Here is a 19,562-nt window from a genome sequence, read left to right as displayed (position 1 = left end):
ACACAGCCAGGAAATAACGAAGCTATGTTGCGAAAAATGCTCAATGCAAATCCCCTTTGTGAGGAAAATCATGATTAATTTGCGCGGTGGCTTGTTTTGAGCTCTTTTCTTTGTCTCATTGTTGTCAGTTTTCTGTGTGTTCTCTGGCTTGTGTGTCGGCTGCACATTTCAGAGGCCCCATTCTGGCAGAAGCAAAGCCACCCACCCAGTGAAGGGAGAAAGGTAACAGCTACTTGGAGACATGGCACAGAAACAGAAGACATAACACAGACTGAGCCCTACCAAGTACTGCATCCAATCCCTGATCTTGCACAACACAATCCTATCCAACTACTGAAAACTTGACCACCAACTCTGCCCCTAAACAGTGATTGTCCAATCATAGCATAGCAACTGTACTTAGGCACGTCTGGCCTGTCGAGCCTTGAATATCTCTAAATGTCATCACGCAGGGGACTCTAATAAAACCGTTTGGAATACGGTGTCTGCTATGGTGTCAAAAAAGTATAACAAATGTGTAACAAAGTGTAAGGAATGGATTGTTGTGAATAGTTGTGGTTATCTGCTGTAAGCTAGCATGCAAAGCTAACTAGCATACTACCTACAGTTGGGGCAAGACATTAGCTAACTAGTTCCATTTTTTGTAGGGTACGTAGATTACGTAGAACGTATATTACGTAGACCATAATATTCACTCTGCTCTCCAAGAGGCTAGTTCAAAGTAACGATAGTAGCACAGTCCTGCTCTTATTTTGTTTGGATAACTATAGGCCTACACTTAAGTAACCCCAACCAAATGTGCTTTAGGTACCCTTATGCTTCAATTATGTTACAAATTCTCAACCTCAAGTCCTTTTCTCTGGCAGAAGTGAAGAATACTTTTGCAAAATACGTTAACATGGGCCTACGCTAGCTAGCTAGCTAGCCTGAAAATCTGCCACCAACGGTCCTCATTTTCCGACGAAATCTACAAAATAAGACTTTCATATCTGCGTGAAATTGATTCAGTTATTATTGTAAACTGCCTACGTACCGTGCTACAGTGGAAACCTAAGCGTCAGTTTTACTTCCTGTTTTCTTTGTTGTCCCCGCTCACTCCTTCTTTCTCCCATTTGCTGTTTTCTGTTCTCCTCCCAAGACATTTTCTGTTATGTTAATTAAGAATAACAGAGACTTGAGTTTATGTCAGTACCAGTGGACTTGCAGGGAAAAAAGAAATGCCTTGCCTGGTTAGGCCTTTGCAGAACACAATAAAAGTATTCACATCAGCAATGAGCGGTGTGGAGAGCGGGAAGCTTAAGAAGGAGAGAATAAGAGGAACAGGAGAGGGAGAGAGAAGAGTCGAGGCTGCCGGTCGAGACCAACGAGACATGGAGAGACAGAAGGATTGTTCTGATTTGCAGAAGATTATATTATATTACTGGATATCCTCAAAGTTTTTCTTCTGAAGTGAGGCCATCTCCACAGTGCCCTCTAACACGCAAATCCCTCGGTGGTTGTATTTTCCAATCCATAAATCCTTTCATTCATTTCTCATTTTAGTATTTGAGTCATTTGAGTATTTTGATACAAATCCAGTACGTTTTTGATGGTGGTGATGTGTTCAGTGACCTGTCTTGCTGAACAATTATTGCTCTGGAAAGGTGAAAGCAGATCGTCTTTTATGAGATTATTTCTTTTACTCTTTCCTCTCGATTACCTAATCAGCCGCTCATATTGAGTTCAGGTGCACCGACGGGTCAGTCGGAAAGGCAGAGCGGTGTCTGTCTGCTGACTGCTTTCTCAGCTCCCCCGTACTGTACCTGCCATCTTGACAGGTCAGGGGTTAGCTTGGACGTTTTGCAGAATTTCAATCCATCTCCCTTGACTTAATCTTCATCTGAAATGCTTCACTGGAAGATGAGGTGATAGAGCATGAAACGGTAAAACAGCAGAGGAGCCAGACTGGCTTATATATCTTAATGTATGCCCAAACTGGCCGAAAACTGTTCCTGCTAGGGGCTTAAGAGCAAATAAGGGTCCCTTTTAAAACTCACATGCAACTGTACATGGTCCTAGAGGTTAATAATAATTAGCCTCAGTTTGATTGCTTTACCCCTTTGCCCCTGACTACACACACACATACGCTTTCATATGCACGATACATCATCCCCCATCTTCTAATTTGCACGTCTGCTTCTGCACTTAGGTAAGTGCCCAGGGGTATTCAACGTGTTCCTCTGAATGAAGTCATCAAGAAATGGAAACCCTCTGTCTGACTTCTTCACTCATTTTCCCCTCTCCATGTTTTCTTCACGACCCGTCTCACCCCCCACACTTTATACAACCTCCATTTCCTTTTTACTCGCACTCGTTCCCGCTTAAACCTCTCCATCAGCATAAACTCAATACGACCGTCTATCAGCCCTTTTTTCACCCGCTACAACCTCCAGGGATGTTAGTAAAACACAGTCCAGCTCCACGGGTACCATTTCCTGAATTGATGAGACTGTCCTCTTTAACTTTAACTATTTTATGACGGTTTTTTCCCTGAAGCAAAGTTAGGCTTTTTTTCAACTCTGTCTTCAGTTTACCCTTGGTTAATCTTTGACTGTCACCTTCCATTTTGCTTTTTCCCATTCACATTAAGATGGATACATTTGAAATACCAAGGGTGCACAATCTGTCATGGTGTCGTGAGGGAACCTCAACAGAACACAACAAGCAAGACAGATGATAGACACACAGGCAGGCGGGACAGATTCTCAAAAGAATATGATGTGATTGTATGCGCATGCACCTGCGCTTGAGTAGGCAAGCATTGCATGTGCAAGTGAAAGTGTCATATTAGTGTCATCTCCAGTGCAGATATATATCATCATTATTAATACTACCCACAGAGAGAAAGATGGTAGAGGTGTGCTGGCTTTGTGTGGAGCTCTTCGAAGCTCATCATCGTCTCTCTTCTGATACATTTAAACAGTTTTCACAAGTTAACTGTCCAGCCACGTATAGTAATATTAACTGCATCGCCAAAAATATCGACACATTAATCTATATGGGAATTTTGACATCATAAACTAAATATCTTTGAGCAATTTGACATCACTTTGAGCTTAAGAAACTTAATGTCACTATAATGAAAATAATTGTTAGTTGCAGCATTAAGATTTCCCTTAAGTGGAACTAAAAGTCCACCCAGGGGAGTGCACATACGTTGGTCGTGTAAGAGTCCATTTGAGGTTAGTTAGCGTGTATATTAGTGTGGTAATATTACGTTTATGTGCACTTGTATGTGAGTAAATCTCTATTCACCAATGTATATGCATCAGCATGTTACAGTAGAAATGTAAACAGTGTGCATCATGTCTCGACATTAGAAATAATAATTTACAGTATTTCTAATGACGCTTGTATAATTGACTATTGATTCAGAGTAAACACTGCAGAGAGAACACAGGTGCTTTTATCGTGGTGACACAGAAGGGACAATATTTTCCTGAGAAGCAACCAAACGAAACCTTCAACACACACTTTCCAGCTGGTGGTAACTAATGTTAATTCATAAATGCATTAGCTTTGTGGCCACTTTTATACACACACACACACACACACACACACACACACACACACACACACACACAAGGACACGTTATGGAAACAGCCATACACCATACCCCAAGGCTTATTTGCACAGTGTTGAGTAATACAGGGTGCGTTCAAAGCCACCTAAAACTGTGACCACTACTCAAATATTATGCAGTGAGCTGACACCGGAAATGTGTAATGGTCCAAGTGCCACTCAGGCTGAAAGATGGATTACCTCATTCAGAAGAAGGTGATTCTCTCAGTAAAACCCCACACGCACAATTTCCTTTGCCCCTCACACACACACACACACACACACACACACACACACACACACACACACACACACACACACACACACACACACACACACACACACACACACACACACACACACACACACACACATCCTCAGACTGTGTGGCCGCCAGCAGGTTGTGTAACTGCAGTGCACCCTTTCTCCCTCATCTGTCTTCTCTTCAATCTCTAATGTTGGTGTCGAGCAAGGCGTTCACACAAGTCAATGTTCTATGGAGCTCTGTGTTGTCTGGAAGTGATACCTTAGCAATATGTTGGCCTGTTTGTGTATGTTTTAAGAGTTTGCTTAATGATTGCAGATGCCTGTGTAGTTACTGCAAATACTCATATGTCTAGACTACGGATTGAATAATAAACCACAGGTGTATGAATTTAGTTTATTTTTAGTGTGCCTGTCTTCCTCTCTGGAAGCTGGAAGTTCGTCCGAGCTGTAAAAGGGAAGTTTAGAGTTGCTTTGCTGAATTTACAAGAAGAGAGTATGGTAAAAGAAAATGGCCGTGGTCTTATAAAAGCTGACCACCCATGTGGGTTAATGGTGAGTCAGGAATGGTTATTGTCACGGTTGTGGCTCAGGTTTGTCAGAATTGGAGGAATCAGCTAAAATACGTGGTCAGGTTTTAAGTGCATTTCTCTGCGAGACCTGTGGTCGTAACCAAACTATCTAATGACCACGAACCTCGGCTGTTGTTGAACCATTTGGTGTTTTTATAAAAGCATGATACATGGTGTTCAGGTGATGATTCCTCCACTCAAGGAGCGGCTCAAATGTTCACCGCAGAAACAACCGCCTCCTCTTCCCTCCATGACACAGAATCCTCACACTTGGCGTACCTATAGTCTCTTTGTGGCACATGATTTAGGAAATGCCTGGCAGTCTGGATCCACACATGTAAAGGAAGTGGAGGCATAGCACCTTCAACCTCACCTCCCCGGCGCTGTTGATTTCATTAGCGGGGCAGACGGAGCAGTTAGAGGAAATGTGTGCTTGGCTCGCACTCTGCCGCGGTGTCTGTGTCTCTTCTGCCTGTCTGAGCAGGCCACTTGAGATGCTGCTGAGTTTGGGTTTGGAGGCTGTTGAGTCTGTTTTGGCCGCCCGAAGCCTTCGCAGATTAGCATTTCGGCTCTGTTAAAATGCAACATCCAACACATGTTCGAGAAAGACTGCAAGCTTCGGGAATGTCTGGTTACCAGGTGGTTTGGAGACAGATCTATGAGGTGTGCTGGATATGGGAAAGTGGATGTCTGTGTTTGTTGTACTGTATGTACACTTGCCAACATGTGTCTTTGTGTTTGATGTGGGCATTGGTGGATTTCTTTTTTTTCAAGGATTTTGTTTTTGGCTTTTTTGATAGCTGTAGAGAGACAGGAAAGGGGTAGAGAGCGAGAGAGAGAGGGAGAGAGAGAGAGAGAGAGAGAGAGAGAGAGAGAGAGAGAGAGAGAGAGAGAGAGAGAGACATATGCAGCAAAGGACCGCAGGTCAGAATCAAATCCGTACCACTGCAGTGGGGACTTGGATTTCTGAAAGGGTCTGTATTCGGTATCTGCTAACAGAAGACAATCCAATGTTAGTTTTTGTTTCCTTCATGTTATAGCTGCACAGCATACTGAGGCTACAGTAACGCGAGAAAACATAAGAGCATCTCAGGCTGAATTTGATGGTTTTCTATAATATTTTGTATAGCGTGCTGTAGTACTTTGTGTATTATCTGTGCGGAGGAGTGTCATTGTTGATCTGGTGGGCAGTGTTTTGAACCAACACCAGTACCTTACAGTATGGTTCACCTGCAAAACAATTACAAAGACATGAAAAATAACTTCAAAGTGACACAAAAGGTAATGCAAAATGACCACAAAGAGATACAAAACAACCAAAAAGGGACACAAAACAACTATAAAGAGACACTTAATGACTACAAAGAGACACAAAACAACCAAAAAGGGACACAAAACAACTACAAAGAGACACTTAATGACTACAAAGAGACACTTAATGACTACAAAGAGACATTTAATGACTACAAAGAGACACTTAATGACTACAAAGAGACACTTAATGACTACAAAGAGACACTTAATGACTACAAAGAGACACTTAATGACTACAAAGAGACATTTAATGACTACAAAGAGACACTTAATGACTACAAAGAGACACTTAATGACTACAAAGAGATACTTAATAAGACACTTAATGACTACAAAGTGACGCAAAACAACTACAAAGAGACATTTAATGACTACAAAGAGACACTTAATGACTACAAAGAGACACTTAATGACTACAAAGAGACACTTAATGACTACAAAGTGACACAAAACAGCCCAATAGAGATGCAAAACAACCAAAAAGCGATGCAAAACAAAGAAAAGAGACGCAAAACATCTACAAAGAAGTGCATAAGGACTACAAAACGACTAGAGAGACGCAAAACAACTAAGAGAAGAAAAATGGTATCAATGAGATACAAAATGACTACAGAGCTACAAAGTAAACAAAGAGAGCCTCTCTTTCAGTCTGGGTGGTGTCTATGTAGCAAGGGTGGGGGCCTTTTTTATGTTTATGTCCAGGGGCCCATCAATCCATCTGTCCATGGATGTGGATGTCAGACATACAGTAGTACAGTTATTTTACAGCTGTCTGGAAGTGAGAACAACAAAGTGGTGACTATATCACGATGGACCTTTTACACCCGAGGGTCAGACTCTCCCTGACTTCCTCATTAATGCTACTTTTCTGTTCCGCTCTTTCTTTCTTTGTGTATTTTTGGATCTGTTACCGTAATGTGTGTGGTGATTTCTTTTTTCAGCTAAATCTGTTTTATATAAAGTGTCACTCAGCCTGCCAGACGAGGCTTTTTTCATTGTAACTCTGGATGCTGCTCATGTTAAATGACGGAGGGAGGCTTTGATTCAATATCAGCTCGCCTCTCAAACCCACGTTTTTTTGTTACGGTTTGTTTTGAATGGACCATTTTTTATGTGAAAAATGGGGGGGAACGTTAACGTGTTTGAGTATTTTCAAGACACCCGCGTAACCACTTACCAGAGCTATATTGTTTTCTCATGCGTACCGAGAGTGTGTGTGTTGTGTTACGTGGGTGTTCTTGTACGATGTCTTGGTCCAGCGCTGGCTCGTGGTGGCCAGCCAGAGAGGATTGTGTAATATTTTTAACAACTTCTGCAGAGCTTTTTGAACTCAAAACATTAGATAAACAGATTGTGGAGGTCTGTGAACCGAACTGTCTGTGCCTGATCCCTGTTCATGCACGACTTCTGGGTTTGAGTGTGTGCGTGCTCCAGTTCTTGAGAGAGTTCGACGCCTGCAGAATGGTGGGCATCCAGAGCCGCCTGTTAAATTACATCTGCACCAAAACCACAGACCCCCATACCAGACGAGCTTCCCTGCCAGCCAGCCTGCAAGTCGGCCAACGAGCAAACACTCTCCTACCAATACTGCTCTCTCTCTCTCTCTCTCTTTCTCATGTTTATTTCTTTTAACATATTTGCTTTCTTCATTTTTACATAGATTCATCTTTGGTGTGAACATTTGTGAGGTGATCTTTGATTTTTTGTTCCTGGCAAAGACTCCATAAACAAGCATAAACAGATACCGCAGACACACACACACACACACACACACACACACACACACACACACACACACACACACACACACACACACACACAAACACATAAACACACTTATGAGTAATGACAAGAAACCCAGAGAAACACTTTGGTAAATGACTGTAAAACAGGAATTTGACTATCTAGCTATGTGGCTGCTAAACAATCACAGACGTCAGTTAAAGCAGAGCTGTTAAACAGACCTCATCTCTGCGCACACATGGTGGCAATGAACGCACCTTTTCTCTAAGTACGTGTGAGTTGAAACCTGCTGTGAACTCCCAGATTACTCGCAACCCCTGCTTCCAATTAACTGCGGTCTGTAATTTCATGTCATTTTCCAAATTAGAAAATGTCAGATCATTTTCAAATTAGAAAATGTCAATGCGTGTTTGAGTAACTGCCGTAAACTTTCAGAGGGAACTCTCCTTACACTGTCGCAATACATATCTGCAGAGGGATGAGGATGAACCCGGGTCTCATTTGGTTTGCTGACTGTCACATATCCCTGTTATTGATATGACTTTGCAGCATAGTCAAATTCCTGGCTAGTTAATAGAGAGAAACTTGCAGAATACAGTTCATCATTTTCTCTCCAAGTCACACAATTTCCACGCCTGATATAAGCGTGACATTTTTGGGCTTCAAACAGGAGCAGGCTGAAGCTGAGATGACATTCTGCCTCCCTACATCATCACTAAATAACTCCTGACAGTCATCAGTCCAAAGAGAGCAGAGGAAGGGGAGAGTTAAAGCCGGTCCTGGACACCTACAGTTGCCCACTTATGATACGCAAACACACTCACCGTCCTCTGGTGGTTTCCTGTTCGCACCTGACCACGGTTGTGAAAATATTTGGCAGAGGGCGATATGGTCATTTCTTCCTGAAGTTAATTAAAGTCAACAGATCTGTCTGTCGCAGGTTCTTCGGGGCATCTAAGCCAAATATTAACCCAACCAAATGCTCAGTGCTTACAGTGCAGCTGCTGAGAGCAGAGGCATGTGCTTACACGCTATATATCTACGTGTTTGCACCTCATGTTTGGACGTATAAAATGTCATTTATAATATCTTCGGTTTCCTTGGCTTCCTTGGTTTTCTGGCTGGCTTGGCTCCGACATACTAAGCTTATAATAATACACAGACAAACTAATAAAACTTAGAAAATAATCCTCACGGCAAAAAAAGATTTAATATCAGTGCATTGCTTGAAATTGCTTGTAGTAGAGTACTTTACTAATTTCAGCTCATAAACAGTAAATGCATGTTTCACAAGGGGAGTTGACTGTGTGCCTTGCGACTTCCAAGCCTTTCAAATAAAGTGTTTTTCCACATAAGTATGTGTGGTGTTTAGTAAATGAGGCTGGGATGCACTAAAACTTACATCAGTACGGTTCTTTGACTCATTATGTCTGTGTGTGTGAGTTCCACCTCTGCTTTATCCCATCATACTCTTGTGCAGGTCATGGATTTCAAAAAGATAAAAATGATTACACTGCTGCTTCTCCAATCCAAGATAAAAAAAAATTTAAAAAGGGATTTTGTAGCATATTAACAAATATCCTCTTCTTTCCTCTTCCGTTTGTTTCTCCAGTTCTTTGTGTGTGACACCTGAAGCCTGGGATGCTGCTGACCATGCTGCTGGCTCCTGTCTGTGTGCTACTGATGCTGGGGGCGCGTGCTCTTGCTGGAGGCTATCCCCCCGTTGCTCACATGAAGTACATGCAGCCCATGATGAAAGGGCCTATTGGACCCCCATTCAGAGAAGGCAAGGGACATTATGTTGGTGAGTAATCCCTGTGCGTGTGTGCGTGTGTGTGTGTGTGTGTGTGTGTGTGTGTGTGTGTGTGTGTGTGTGTGTGTGTGTGTGTGTTGTATTAATGATCTCAACATTGAAAAATAGTCAAAAGTAACTAGTAACTAATGTTGTCAGAGGAATCTAGTGGAGTAAAAAGTGCAATATTTACCTCTGAAATGTAGTGGAGTAGAAATATAAAGTATCAATACTCAAGTAAGATACAAGTACCTCAGAATTGTACTTAAGTACAGTACTTGAGAAATGTAGTTACATTCAACCACTGGATTTAAACCCTAAATCATTGAGATCCTCAGTGAGGTCCTTTTAAATATGACACATGGCAAATGAGTCTCTGTGTCTATGATATTAATTCAAGCAAACACAAATATATATAATAGTTCCTGACTCAAAGTTAGGGTCATCTATAATATAAGTAACTTTTTTCCGAAGTGAGCAAGATGTCGATCATAAGTCCAAAACTACACATTAAACCCGGAGACATACACATAAAAACAACTTCCTAAGAAGTCTCCAACATCGCAGTTAAAGATGTGATTGATATGGAGACCCTCCCTGGACAGACTTGAGCACTTGTGCTTCTGGTTGAGTGGCTCTTCAGGCAGTTAAAGGGCTCACTGAAGTGTGTGTCTCGTTGCCCTGCGGGTCCAGCAGCATTTGGCAGTTCCTCATGTTGGGGCCTAATGGAGGCCTGATTGCCCACTGTTTGCTGAGCTCCACTGGGCCATTGGTTCCTCCTGCCATCTGGATGCTGTTACCCCATTGTGTATCACATATTCTTCAGCTGCAGGATGAAGGAGAGAGTGTGAAGGAAATAAAAATAGATTATATAAAAAGGCTCAGGCGAGGGGGAACTGGGAAAGGGAAGTGGGGGTGATAATCATCCTGAAGAAATGTGCATGCTGTCATTGCCATCATTATCAAATTTGACTCTAACTACCAATACACGTTATGGATCATATGAGACATGCCTTGTGTTAAAAGAGGCCCCTTCTTCAAAGCAAACGAGGGGGCACATTTTCGTTTCAGTACCATAATGTGATGTTCGACAAAGACAGACTCCAGAAGTTGGAGCAAATTTAGAGTTGAAACGATGCCTTTAACTCCCTCATGGAAACATCAAAGATTTGCTAAAAGAAGTTATGCTTTCTATAAATGGGATTTGAAAGTGTGGTAGAAACAAGATTTAGATTTTGGAGGAGTGAAACTAATGCTCCCTGTGGCTCATATGAATAAGATGCCTCTACTGCCACTTAGTGGTCATATGTTTGCATTGCAGCACCGTTGGAATCTATTATTATCAATTATTATTTGTCATAAGTTCTACTGTATCAAGGGTAATATTAAAATGTATGAATTAAGTCAACTTTCCAAAGATGTAAAAAAAGTCCATGTTTTTATACAGAATACACAAAAGTATATCATCAAACAAACAGAACAGGGCTACACAATCTCACACTTATGCATATTGAGTGTAATACATTGATCTCTGTAGGTCAGAGAGGAGAATGTGGTCATGTGATTAATAATAGATGTTCAGGGGAATAGAAAGGTTAAGACTAATCAACAAATGGGTCGAATGTTTCAATGCAAGACATTTAATTCACAACAAGGCTACCAGTTGTGCTGTAGGCTATGTATCAATCTTAGCTGGACAGGAGTCAGTACTGCCCCTCAAGCTTGCTTGGGTCCCCCTGTAGGTTTGCTCTTACAAGAGCAGAGTTCAATACATTTCGGTTCAAATGTTTTTTGGAACAACAATTTAAGTATTTGGAGAGCATGGCAACACGTAATGAAGAAGCCATTATATCCTCTCAATTGTGAAGCACCTTATTTCCTTTCTCTGGGTGGCTAAACAAACAAAGCTGAGGCCATAATGCTCATTACACACCTGAACACAATGCTTCGGGTGGCACACTTTGCTTTTATAGGCAATATCTCAAGTCTAGATTTATTATCTAAAACCATTCAATCTTGGGCGAAAAAGTGAGCACACCTGAAATCTCACTATTGTACAAAACATGTGCAGTGTGGTAAATAGGTCAAAGTTAAAGCGGGAAGTACAGACAGTAAGCAAATGATTTTAACATTGGGTGTACACTTTAATACTAAAATGAATGTTACATTTTTCTAGCGTTGCCGCATTCACAGCTTTTTAGAAATATAGTTGGAGGGTTAAATATTAGCAGAAACTATAAGAATAATGGCCACAACCACAAAAATAAACCCCTCATTGTTAAAATTGACATTTTGGTTTAAGATGATCTCAGTTTTGCAGCCATCTCCTGATAATCCTTGTGACAATAGTCCTAAATGTGTTTGAATGAAAGATATAATGGTCTTCAGGGTCTTCTTGAACTTTAAACTACATGATGCACACCTATCGCATGCAAACTGCACATAGAAACATCCACCACATACAATACTTTAACCCATGTGCTGTTGAGCATTATTAATCTTTTTCTCTTCATTGTCTTTAATAATGATCTTAGAAAGGCTGCATTCTCGTTAACTGCCAGCAGGGGGAAGTAGTAGTCTATGGTTACATTAGGGGATGTGAACTTGAATTTTCAAGCATGCTTGTTATAAGTAAGGGAAAATAGTATGTTTTCCCTTATCTAATTTGTTGCTGTTTAGCTGCAGGTGTGTTGACCGATCCCAGGTTTGGGAGGTCATGCATTACAAAATGCGTTTTTTGGAGATGGTTATAAAATGAGGAGAAATAAATAAATTGCCTTAGATTGTCTTCCGAACTGAATGCTACGGTACTCATCAGGGGTCCATTCTTTGATTCACTGTAATTTTATTTGACATAAATCCAAACTATATATGGATACTTGTCATTTATCTTTTCCTTTCAAATTCAATTCAATTCAATTCGAATTCAAGGTGAGCTGCCTTCTGGCCTCTGACTTTCATAGACGAGTAAGATAAAAGGCAAGGCGCTGCTGAAATAAGGCAAGCAACAAACGGTCTGAAATCGGCTCCGGGTGATTGTAGTGTTCTACAGACCAAGCTTGTGTTTCTGCTTTTTGTGGCCTGGCTGTGTTCTGCTTTACTCTGCTCGGAAAGAATAATGAGGCAGTTTATTATATGTGGCATACTTCCTCAGTCAAAACATTTGCATTTTACAGACACTCTCAAACCCAATTAAGTCAGCTGGAAGACAGAAAAGTGAATTCCTGCCCAATTGTATTATTATGTAAGAACTGCTGAACTCCGGAGCATATACTGTTTTATATTTGAATTGGAGACCTGTCGAGAGGTCATGACACTGAACATGCAGTTAAAAAAATATTGAATAACCTTAAGAGTCAGAAAGATTACGATGCCTTAATGGATGGAAAAGGTCATCAGATCAAAATATACAAAAGTGAGCCCATTGTTTTGTGAAATTCAAGATGCCAACAATTTCCATAATTTTATTTCCAAGGTAATGATGTTGTGATGTCAGATGTTTCTTCTATATACCTACTTAATTCATGATTAATTCCTTCTGCCCTGCACTATTGTTTTTCCTTGACAATGGACATGTTCTCAGACAGGTGTATTCTTTATATCTTCTCTGTTTAGTGCCTTTGCAGCTGCTCCATTTACTGTCTCTACTGTATATTTACAATGACATTTCAAAACTTAAGTGGCTTATTAAAAGTTATTGATGCCAACAGTAAAAAATGAAATTGCTCTGTATCTAATCCGTCCATTGGCACATGCTCTGCTGCAACAACACAGTCTGTCATTTAATCTACTTGGTTGACCTAGAGATTTCCTGTGTTTCTGTGTCTGGATCATTATAGATTAATTTAGTGCAGTCTTTAAATGATTGATGATTATAACACATTTAAGTATAATAAATATATATATTATTCTTTTAAAAGCCTGACACCATTAATAATGTGTAAAGTCCAGTTTTCCAATCATCTTTAATTCTTACATGATGATGAAGCAGTGTTGCCTTCTGAGTAGATAACAGGTGGTTACCTGAATGAACCTCTTAAAGTGCAGCAGCTGTGAGATGCTCTAGTTTTTTTTAATCTCTTTGACCTACAATTTGAAATAATTGTTTCTGTTTTGCTTAAAACGCATTCAGTCCACTACACACAAACACTGTTATATGTTTATATGTTATTACTTTGATCAGTTTTCTATTTCCTTTTTTGTTTTGAAATACATTATTATATTAACAACATGATCTTTTTTTTTTTCTAGATATGCCACCCATGATGGAAGTGAAGGGGGAACCAGGCACCCAAGGGAAACCTGGACCAAGAGGCCCCCCTGGGTCAGCAGGACTTCCAGGAAAACCTGGACTGGGCAAGCCAGGTCTCAATGGCCAGCCAGGCCCTCAGGGGCCTTCTGGTTTTCCAGGAATTGGTAAACCTGGACTTCCAGGTCTCCCAGGAAAGCTTGGTCCAAAGGGGATGTCAGGGTTTAATGGTGAGGTTGGACCTCGTGGTGAACCAGGTTCCAGAGGTTCTCCAGGGCAGCCCGGCCTCCCTGGCCCAGCGGGCCTGTCTCTGAATGGAAAACCTGGACTTCCGGGCATCAGAGGCCCCTTTGGGGCTCAAGGTGAACCAGGATTAAAGGGTCTCTCAGGCCCACCGGGTGAACGTGGGTCTAAGGGCGAGAATGGACAAGGCAAGCCGGGGCCTTCAGGTATACGGGGTTCTCCTGGGCTGAAAGGCAGTTCAGGACCACCTGGTCTTCCAGGTATAGGCAAACCAGGACTAAAAGGTTTACCTGGCCTGCCTGGTCTTAAAGGTGATCATGGATTCTCAGGGGAACCAGGGGAACCAGGAGAGGCTGGGGCTCCAGGTCTACAAGGTCTGCCAGGGCCAGTTGGGTTAGGGAAGCCTGGGCTAGACGGACTGCCTGGATCACCAGGTCCCCTTGGTCCAAAAGGTGAGGCAGGGCCCAGGGGTTCTCCTGGATTTCCTGGGACTCCTGGCTATGGAAAACCTGGTCTCAGTGGGCCAAAAGGAGATAAGGGCTATGGTGGATTGCCTGGTCTCCCAGGGGACAAGGGAGAGCAAGGAATGGTGGGCCCAATTGGGGAACCAGGCCTTGATGGACAATCAGGACCACCAGGACTTCAAGGCCCAATGGGACTCCCTGGAAAACATGGAATGCCAGGGCAGAAGGGAGAGCTGGGGCCCCAAGGGCCTCCCGGACTGCCTGGCCTCAGAGGCGACCAAGGCCCCATTGGATCCTTTGGAAAACCTGGCATCCCTGGGGACAAAGGCATCCCTGGTTTTAATGGACCTATTGGTAAACCTGGACCTAGAGGTGAAGCAGGGCATATTGGCCTACCTGGCAATCCAGGGCTGACAGGTATTCCAGGATCTAAAGGTGAGACAGGGTTTATAGGGACTCCTGGCCCCAGGGGCCAGTCAGGCATTCCTGGTCTACAGGGTCCCATGGGTCCCATGGGGCCACAGGGTATCCCTGGAACAAAGGGTGATGGTGGACTTCCAGGGCCTCCAGGACTGGGTAAGTTGGGAGAGAAGGGAACTATAGGTCCCCAGGGTCCTCCAGGGAAACCAGGTCCTTCTGGGCTTAATGGTAACCCCGGCACTCCTGGTCTTCCAGGCCCCCCCGGGCCTCCAGGAAATGGCCAAACAGTTGTTGCAGGTCCAACAGATTCACAGTTGGAAGGGGATGAAGTACCAGGGGACAGGAAAGGGCCTGCATACAGTCAAGTCCCACTCTCTGCCTCTGTGGCACCAGCCTTCACAGCCATCCTCACCACACCATTCCCTCCCTCTGCCATGCCAATCAAATTTGACAGGACCCTGTACAACGGGCAAAATGCCTACAGCACTGCTACTGGCATGTTCACTGCTCCTTTATCTGGTGTCTACTACTTTGCATACCACATGCATGTAAAGGGAACTAGCCTGTGGGTGGCACTGTACAAGAACAATGTACCAGCCACTTACACCTATGATGAATACAAGAAAGGCTACATGGACCAGGCGTCCGGTAGTGCTGTCCTAGAGCTGAAGGAGAGTGACCAGGTATGGATCCAGATGCCCTCGGATCAGGCAAATGGCCTCTATTCTACCGAGTACATCCATTCCTCCTTCTCAGGATTCCTGCTCTGTCCCACATAACCCTGTCCTTTCATTCAAACATGTTCCTGTATTGGCACCTCAGAGGAGCCCCAAACCTAAAATACCTGCAGCCATAACAGAAACACAAAACCCATAGGATTATCAATAGTATTGCCATCATCTTTATCTGTCTCACCCTCAGCAACATCAGCGAAAGAAAAAACAAACTTTGTGAAGGAAATATGGAAAGATTTAAAAGAATGGGGAAGGAATTTCATACGGTGTTCTTTATTTCAATGTCCTTCAAACGTGTGTTTTGGGTTATATTTTATGTTGGTGTGTTTTAGCTTATATTATTTTAATTATTATATTTTCATAATTTTATTGTTATTATTTGGTCCTTGTCATCATTGTTGTTGTTGTTGTTTATCGGATTAAGACTATTACGTGCCTTACTTTGTAATGTGCTAGTAACAGACCTTCCCATGTGACTGCACATCCTGCCCAAATGCTCTGACATCACCAGACCCTGGGGGGTGATTGGTTTCTCTGGCTGCAGTCACGTCCCCCTTGTGTTCTTATTTAAACCGTGAATGGCAATACTGACATAAAGAACAATGATACAATGTAGAAAATATAGACAAACAATAGCAAAACAAGGCATTTTGTGCTGTTATACCATTACTTTTCACGTTTCTTTTGTTTGGCCTTTTTGGTACTCTAAACAATTGCAGCGTTAAAATTATTAATGGGATTAAATGTTTTAAGAGTGAGATATATATTATGACAATCAGTTGGCATCTGTAGGGTGCTTATTTCTCTGCTTCTTTCTGAATTTAGTAGGCGACCATTTAAAATGACTTTTATCTTTTTTTATAATTTATTGAACGGTCCAGAAATACAATCCAAGAGTAAATATGACCTCACAGTATTAGAAAACGTTAATTTTAAATGCCCTTTTAAAGAGGATATTGCAAGGACAATTCCTTTTTTTTTTTTACTTTCAGGACAATATTAATTAAGGACGATATGTATGCATACAGTCAGTGTTTACATGCCATAGAATAGATACTGGTAGTAACTGCAAAATGGACAGTAAAGACAAGTCTAGCTGGATTGATGGCCTGTTTCCTTGTATCGATCTGATTTTTCCCATTTGCACTGCAAGTCCCATCACCATGTCACAGACATCCATGAAATTACTGTTTTCTAATGGTATACAACCTATTAATGAATAAGTAAGCGAGCAATATGTACATCCATGCTATGAAAGCCCATGGTCACTGACTGCAATATCTGTGAAGATGCTATAACTGTTTAGAAAAATAGGGACGCAAATGGTTGACAAACAAAATACATCCACTTCTTTCTTCAATGCTAGTTTCTATGTGATTTGGTGCTGGGCAAATGAGAGCAATTCTGAATAATTTTTGAATGAAAACAGTGTCTATTTATTCCCAAACCATTGTGTCTAAAACAGGTGAATTATTGTTTAGCGTAATGTAACATCCGTGGCTAAAAGGACAAAATGTTTCCGGACCGAATAATTTCAAAAGTATTCAGCCGGAAATGAGAATCAATCTGCATTTTCTCCATGAATAAGTAAAGGGACTGACTGAGGCCCACAGGTTGTGAAATACAGGTTGTGTAACATTTAACAAACCCTTGCCAGATTTCTGGGAGAGGTGGTGGGCCAGAGGTGAGAGTGGTGTATTTACTCATTTCTGTTGGATGAGGCATTAAAGATACATGCTGTGTGTGTATGTGTGTGCTTGCATGTTCTAGTAGGTGTACCCTTCTGTCTGTCACTGTGTCAATATACGTGGGTGTGTGTGTGTGTGTTTGTGTGTTTGTGTGTGTGTGTGTGTGTGTGTGTGTGTGTGTGTGTGTGTGTGTGTGTGTGTGTGTGTGTGTGTGTGTTTGTGTGGTTCACATTGTCCCCCTGACATTCGGGTCATGAGCACTTCAGCGAGGATAATAACAAACTTGAGTGAAGTTACAAAACCTTAGGAAGAGCTGACAGTCCTGTTAATGTTCCACAAGTAATCTGACTTCAAAATCTTCCAGCCTGCTTTGGGTTTTTAAGAAGAATCCACACACTCTAATGTTTCGTTTGCAAATTAAGGGAACAAGTTATAACATTGGTAAATGTAATGAGTAGATTAAGGGAGACAAAATCAACATACTGAGATAAGAAGACATTTACTAAACATAAATTACTGGTTAACACTGAACACTTTTGGCTATTTTACATATTGGTCCTATGAGTGGCGTAATGGCGTGCAATCACTTTTAGTGTTGTTCCAAATCATGAACACAAAATATATTTTATCAGTGGTTGCAATTAAAGAAGAGAGGAAGTTTGGGCAGAATTGAGAAGAAGTAGTTTATATTACCGACTCTGTGCCTTTTTATTATGCCGCCCAAACGCTATCATTACACTGAATTTAGGACTATCTTACACCTTGATGGAGGAATGTCAATGTATAGGAGGATTGTGCCAAATATTGTGCTTTGCAATCAGATTTAATGTACACTGTTTGACTGATTTACAATAGTTTCTATAAATCATCTACCATGCTCTGTCACTATTCATAAACAGTAACTCTTCTGGAAAAGCAGTGCTAGGATAAGGCCTAATCAGTATTTTAAATCTATGTAATTCAAACAATGCACTTGCTCTTACCCTTTCTGTTTCATGACATCAACACATCTACAACTGTTAGTATCATTATTGTTATGTGAGTCTACAAGACAGTCCGAGGCTCGTTATGTACTGTATTTTGCCTTTTTTTTGTCGCCTTCTAATTTTGGACCTATGAAATGGTGATGAGAGTTACATGTGGCTGTAACTCTCTGTCCTTATCTTTTCATACAAAATGTCACTTGCTTGCAGAGTTTGCCCTGTGTGCAAATCATTTAACAAGTAAGATCCGTGTACCGTCTCGATCACAAATGGCTTTGAAGTGTTTTCTGTTTTTCTTTAAAAAACAAACAAAAAAAGATGTAAAAAAAATAAAAAGCCTTGCTTCGGTTATTAAGGGATATTTGTTTGTTTTAGTTTCAATAAATACAAACGGCCATTCCCATTTGCACATGAAATTAATGAAGATGTATTTATACATTTATGATAATTTAATAGGGATGCCAAAACTGACCACCGAAGCCTAGAACGTATAAATGGTATTTAACAGCATTGATGAGTTAAGAGCATTTACAACATGTAGTTAGCATTCTAGAGTTGTTTGTGAAGGATTATTTGTGGACTTTTATTTTCTATTTGCGTAACGTACAATGTATCAATTTATAGGATTTTTGTCATACAAGGCTATTGCGTGCACTCTATGCAATAGAATTTGGGTATAAAATGCACTCTTTTTGATTGAAAATGTTTGTCTGCTTATACAAAATCTACAGTACTTGATTGTATTGATACCACATCAATAAAAACCTTCTTGTATATTGGTGTCAGGTCCCCTCATTTTGTGTACTATATCTGCGTTTGGACATTATAAAGAAAATGAAAAGTTACTGGAACACATAGGAGTCGCTATTTGCATAATGCATAAGTAGTATTGGCTTTATTAGGAATATATTTGGTGTGGAAATCTGTTGCAGGTAATTAAATGAACACTAGGGGGAGATATATAATTATAGTAAACACAGTATATCAGGCCTGTGGATTTGAATGATCCTTGTCTGATGTGCAAGTAAACTCAGTTCTGCATTCTTTTGCTTATCATTTCAGATCACTTAGATAAAGAAGTGCGTGTTGGTTAGTCACTTTGAATGCCAATGTATTGCAGATAACAAAAGAAGTCCACTTAACAAAATAACATCAAAAATATCAATATGTGTCCTATGTTGCCGTGTGTTCAGACGCTATGAGAAGCACACTCAAAAAGTAGTGGCAAATAATCTTAAGGGGACTTTATTGTGCTATGATACTGGTATCCATCCAAAATATATGGTCTAAACATAAATATATGTTTGTGAACATGTACACACAGACATCCTTTGACAAATAGGCCTAATGAATCAATCAATTTTTAATAATAAAAGTAGACTACTGTAGACCCACCCGGATGTAGGCCCATCGACTTGCTGATGTCCTAAAATATGCATTTCTCAAAAGACTATTAGACCTACTTGAGATGTGATTGGATAGACATTAGATAACA

At 41.1% G+C, this 19,562-nt stretch overlaps 1 protein-coding gene across 1 annotated transcript in view; it reads left to right on the top strand.

Annotated features, from left to right (window-relative positions):
- col8a2 (collagen, type VIII, alpha 2) overlaps positions 1–18,841 on the top strand; it is a 43,179-nt gene extending 24,338 nt beyond the window's left edge. Inside the window, exons 2-3 of the mRNA XM_029442622.1 lie at positions 9,107–9,298; positions 13,538–18,841. Coding sequence (XP_029298482.1) covers positions 9,136–9,298; positions 13,538–15,441 — 2,067 coding nt within the window. The 5' untranslated portion in view covers positions 9,107–9,135 and the 3' untranslated portion in view covers positions 15,442–18,841. The remainder of the gene's footprint in view (positions 1–9,106; positions 9,299–13,537) is intronic.
- The last annotated feature ends 721 nt before the right edge of the window (positions 18,842–19,562 follow it).

This window comes from Cottoperca gobio, chromosome 11 (genome assembly GCF_900634415.1).
Source record: "Cottoperca gobio chromosome 11, fCotGob3.1, whole genome shotgun sequence".
Classification (NCBI taxonomy): Eukaryota; Metazoa; Chordata; class Actinopteri; order Perciformes; family Bovichtidae; genus Cottoperca; species Cottoperca gobio.
The sequence above is the reverse complement of the archived record's forward strand: the minus strand, read 5'-3'. Positions and strand labels throughout refer to the sequence as shown.